Raw genomic sequence first — 5,392 nt, 5'->3', positions numbered from 1 at the left:
GGAAAGGAGAGTTTACTTCAATTGACTGCCATCTAATCAGAATGCCAAAAAATTCAGAAGCAGTGAAACTGATGGTTGCATGCCACACATAGCCCGACATATAATGGCGGTAATAAAGTTGTTATTTTTAAACAGAAAAACGTTTGTTAAATAAAATACGGATAACAGGCAAGCTAATATATGTAATACCATTTGAATTAGTTGGTTCGAATAGTAGTATATTCATATGTACCTAACTAGGATAATAACCAACCCTACAAGCTATTCAGTATTATACATTTATAGCAAACGAATTCATGTCACAGACTGAGGTGGTCCGTATCCATGGCCTACTCGTTGTGTGTTAGATACATTGTGACAACTTGAAGTGTCATTGGTGGTCTGCATTACTCGAATAAACGTAGATGTTGTTCCATTGGTCCATTCCCAGGCTAATCAATGAACAACGGTTGTCTAACCAATCAGCTGTGTTGACGCATCTCTATAGGCGGGCTTCTTTAGCACGCCGGTGTAGCCATTTTTTTCACGACCGTGAAGCAGCTAACTGATTGAGGTAAGCGTTCCATTCAATCTTTCTTGGTCAATAGAAAATAAATAGCTACTGCTAAAACATTTGACATTGACTCGAGCGAGGTATGAACTCTGTCTACCCGCATTGAAAAATATTCTGTTTTGCAATAAAATATTTTGGAGTACCGTTTCTCGAACGGGTACGTGCGTATTGGGATGGCAAGCTAGCTAAATTAGCTACTTTAGCTAGGTAATGTAGCAAGACAACGAGATTTACAATATTCGACGCCGTTTTCTATGAATTTTTATTTTTGCTTCTATAAAATTTGGACATGATAATATTGCTGAAATAATAAACTTATCGAGGTTTTAGAACGATCGGTTTCTGTCGAAAGTGGTTAGCTAACATTCTACTAGAGTACTAGCACCCATGCTTGATGCCGATAACAAGTGCACCACTGTACTTAGTTTAAATGACAAACTCGCTTGTTCGTATAATCTCATTAAGCTTTCCCCCTCACATCAGGCTTTCTACAACACTGCTTCAAGTATGGTCAAGATCTTCATTGGGAACCTCCCTCGGGAGGCAGACAAGGATGAAATTCAGGTGTTGTTCTCCCAGTACGGTGCGGTCACAGAATGCGCCATCGTCAAGAATTTTGCTTTCGTCCACATGGATGACCGTAAATCTGCCACCAAAGCCATCCGCAGCCTGCACCTCTATAAGCTGCATGGCACGGCGATAAATGTCGAGGCTAGTCGCGGGAAGAACCAGGGAGCCGTCAAACTCCACGTGACAAACGTGGAGAAAGGCAACGATGATGAGCTCCGCACTTTGTTCGAGGAGTATGGCACAGTCTCTGAATGTGCTATTGTCAAAAACTTTGCGTTTGTACACATGGACAACTCCGACGAGGCTATGGATGCCATCAAGGGATTAGACAACGTTGAATTCCAGGGTAAGATTTTTTTAAAGGCTTATGCTGTTTAAAAGGTTACACATTAAAACCTTTGGCTACTTTCTCTCTCCCACCTAATCATGTTTTTTGGTATTTCTCTCCCTAATAGGGAAACGTATCCATGTTCAGATATCAAAGAGCCGTCCCAGGTATGAGGAGGAAGAAGACTACCCCCCACCTCAAAGGGGGGGATACTGGCCCCCCCGTGGCTACCCCGGGGAGAGGCATGATCCTTCACCCCCTAGCTATCTAAGAGGTCGTCACCCACCCCCTCATCACGGGTACCCTGCCCCCCCTCCACCACCCCCTCCCCCTCGACGAGCCCCTTACCCAGAGCGTGCTTATGAGCGCGAGAGGCAGAGCTATGCCGTGGTGGATTACTATGAGAAATACAGGGCTCGTCCTGCCCCTTACGGCATAATGTCCTATGATGAGAGGCGTGTAGGCTCCTTACCCCCTCCTCCCCCGCCCCCCTCTTCCATGGTCAGGGAGCGTTTCATGACCTCTGGCCTCGATCCATACGAGCGTCGCCCCCTCCCTCCTCCCCCCTCTGCGTACTACACCAGGGACCGCAGTCCCATTCGGAGGGCCCCTCCTCCCCCCATGCCCCCGCCGGTAACGGTTACTCCTATGAGCGTTCCCGACTCTCTCCCATCTCTCGGCCCGCGATGTACAACCTACCACGTACCAGAGACCCCTACGCCGACAGGTTGCCGCCACCGCCTGCGGCTCGCTATTACTAAGCAGCGTACATCGGCGTTTGACTCAAGGTGAGAATAGGCCTGCGCTACAAACATTCTAATGGGAGGTGAAGTAGTACCTATCCTCTATATGGAGGGTCCAAGGTCACTTGATGCGCTCTTTAGACGGGCTTCATGCCTCAGTTCTGAGAGGAATGGTCTGACAGTCGCTCTTCGCTAAACCTTCAGAGTAACTGAAATGCTTGAACTGGGAGAAAAAGCATGTGTAAGAGAGCTCTGCGAAAAATCGTAATTCTTAATCATCTCGTTGGCACTGCTGGTTTGTAGGCAATGATTGAGCTAAACATAAATCATGCATTGGTAAAAGTGAGGAACTGATAGAATATTAATTTGACCATTCAGATTGAAGTTGCTGATGAGAATAGAAAGATGAATGTAGATTGTTTATAAATGAAACACGTGTTCGCTGCGGGTGTAACGGGCGGTTGACGTGTGTGTGGTTTGCTCTCTTTCCAGGTTTAAATATTTCAACAAGATCTGCGTCGTCGTCTCCTGATGCACACAGCAATTTACCCCCCTCGTCTGTGGCTGAGCGCGTTTCGTTCTCAGGAGGAATTGTAATGCATGACCTCGTCATTTAAAACCCTTTTATTACACTTGTATGGTTTCCTTATATTTTTTGCATTGTTTTAGTATTGTGCTTTAGCTATGTTTTTAGTCTCAGGCTCCCACGAGCCATTTAGTTGTGCGTTTTTATTTTACGCTAACATGATTTTGTCCTCTTGATATACTGTAACGTGTCATGATACAAACTTTTTGCTCTAAAATCTAATTTCTGAAATTCAATGATTGAAAGCTGCAACACGTTATTACGAAAAGGATGTTAATAATCGTGATTGAATATGAACACGTGTTTCCTTTGAACAACCATGCTAGTTTAAATTTAAATATCGTCTGAAATTATGCCAAGTTATGGATTATGGAAAGGTAGCGCTCTGCGACAATGTACAACAGCGTAATAAACCACTACGATGGACTAGTTTTTTAAATTTGTTAGTTGGACAAATATTTGCTGATGGTAGCGAGTTACACTAAGGTGGATAACGTTCTTATTTGTAATCAGGACATGATTTTAATAAAACTGAATTGTGTAGACATTTTTAAATCATATCGCAGATTCTTAATCTTATGATTCAATGGCGAATGATCAGTTGCTTCTCAATATACTTGAACCATTTTGAAGGGGGATAAATGCTTGATAATGATCAAATGTCAGATAACATTCTGTGTCGCCTCGGCTTCAAGCGCTCAATCACAATTGAACTATGCCGATCTGCCCCTTCACTGCCCATCAATTTATTTCGGTGTCATGGGTTTGATAGAGCTTTATTGCCATATCCCCAGTTCTCACCATAATACACTCACTCTGGAAGCATCTCTGGAGAGATGTTCTTAGCACCGCCTGCAGGAACCTAACCAGGTAAGATGGGAGCTGGGACCAGTTGTATGAAACTTGGGGTTAAAGATTTTAGGTACACAGGAGTCAGGAAAATGACGCGACGTCTGCTTGGCATGGACAGGTAATATAAATGCTAATCCTTTCCATACTAAAAATGTGTCTGTGTTTAGAGAGGCAGCCCGATTCTTATTTTTCCCCTCAACTAATTGGTAATTTGACAATTAAAAAAACAAACATTTTTAGGTCTTTTTCAAAGTTGAATGACAGTGAAAAATAAAAAATTGTGCTGCCTGTATAAATGCAGCCTAATGTCTTTAAAGGGGCAGTCTCTGATTCTGCAACATTTTGGGATTTTAAAATTGAGATATAGGCTAAACCACTGAGTCTCGAAGAATATAACTTAAATGCCTGATGACCTTTAACTCCCACCTAAAAACATAAGTTCATCAGAGCTCCAAATATAAACCTATTACTCCATTGTTTAAGTAATCTAATTGTGAAAACACTATCTTTAAAACATGGTCAAATATCATTTTGAGCTCAGGTGGTCAGTCCATCTGTCAAAGGCTCAGTCTACGAATTTCAGAGTGGTTAGTCATATAGTTCTCCAGCCTCAGCTCTTAACCAAACAAGTGGCTGGGTCTTGGTTTGAATACCAGATTGCCCTTTTAAATATAACCATGATCTTGGTGGTTGTTAGGTATCATTGTCAGGTGCAGATTTGTTTTATAGATAATTCCGTCCATAAGCAAGTAGGGACACAGTCTTAAGGTCAGCAGATGCATATTGTTGTGGGGTTTATTCATTTAGTGTGCACAAGCAAAACATTTTGCTGTGAAAACAAGCACTTCTTAATGGACACGTTAATGCTACCGAGTCCCCCTCTGTTTTGGCCCTTTTGGTTCCTATTGAATGCACCCCTATGTTTGAAGTTCTAGTCCCCTGGTAAGTTAGAAAAGTATAATTCATTAAACATTCATATGTATTGTAACCTATACTGTAAATGGTTGCATTGGTTTGTATAGTTCTACTGAATTACATGGTTTTATAAGAGTCCCCTGAATGTCTTTCTGTGTCATTTCCTAATAAAATATTTAAACTGATCTTGTTTGTTCACTCTGGGTTGATAGTGTCCTCTCCAAACATTGTATTTGTACATGTAATGTTGGAAGGCTGGCTCTAGCTTTTGAGCGTTGTAACAGATTTGGTTGGGGGGGAGCACCTGGTGGCCCTCTTTCTTTGGGGTGGTGATTAAAAATGTACAAAGTTAATTTTATATATTTTTTTTCACCTTTATTTAACCAGGTAGGCTAGTTGAGAAGTTCTCATTTACAACTGCTACCTGGCCAAGATAAAGCATAGCATTAAAGCTATACATTTTGGCATGGGGTGTAGAGAAAATGTTACTTTTAAAGAAAGTTTTCTGCAGTAGTACACATTTTGCAATGTTGATATCAGAGTGAGGGCAACTAATAATCAATGAGGGGCCCCCTCCAGTATTTTGGCCATGATTACAAGTGAAGATCACTAGATAGCCATGTCTGCTAACAATCTAATTGAGTGACTGATGCACAATTTTCTTTGAATTTACACCTTGTGTATTCTAACGCTCATCAGTAAATTGAGACCCTGACAGTTCCTGGGGCCCCAAAGTGACTGATTATGTTTGGAGCAGGCCGTGCAAGTGAGACTACAGATCACGTATAAATTCTGTTGGGGGGGGGGTAGATTAATTCTCTCTAAGCCATCATATGACTGGTGAT

At 42.1% G+C, this 5,392-nt stretch overlaps 1 protein-coding gene across 1 annotated transcript; it reads left to right on the top strand.

Annotated features, from left to right (window-relative positions):
* Nucleotides 1-433: 433 nt before the first annotated feature.
* LOC118368833 (RNA-binding protein 4B-like) lies at nucleotides 434-4,732 on the top strand. Its single transcript, XM_052497259.1, has 4 exons — nucleotides 434-553; nucleotides 1,037-1,469; nucleotides 1,579-2,239; nucleotides 2,687-4,732. The coding sequence occupies exons 2-4, from the start codon at nucleotides 1,061-1,063 to the stop codon at nucleotides 2,724-2,726; spliced, it is 1,110 nt and encodes a 369-aa protein (XP_052353219.1). The 5' UTR covers nucleotides 434-553; nucleotides 1,037-1,060; the 3' UTR covers nucleotides 2,727-4,732.
* Nucleotides 4,733-5,392: the final 660 nt, after the last annotated feature.

Source organism: Oncorhynchus keta, chromosome 35 (genome assembly GCF_023373465.1).
Source record: "Oncorhynchus keta strain PuntledgeMale-10-30-2019 chromosome 35, Oket_V2, whole genome shotgun sequence".
Taxonomy (NCBI): Eukaryota; Metazoa; Chordata; class Actinopteri; order Salmoniformes; family Salmonidae; genus Oncorhynchus; species Oncorhynchus keta.
Note: the sequence above shows the minus strand (reverse complement) of the source record. Positions and strands in the feature narration are given on the sequence as shown.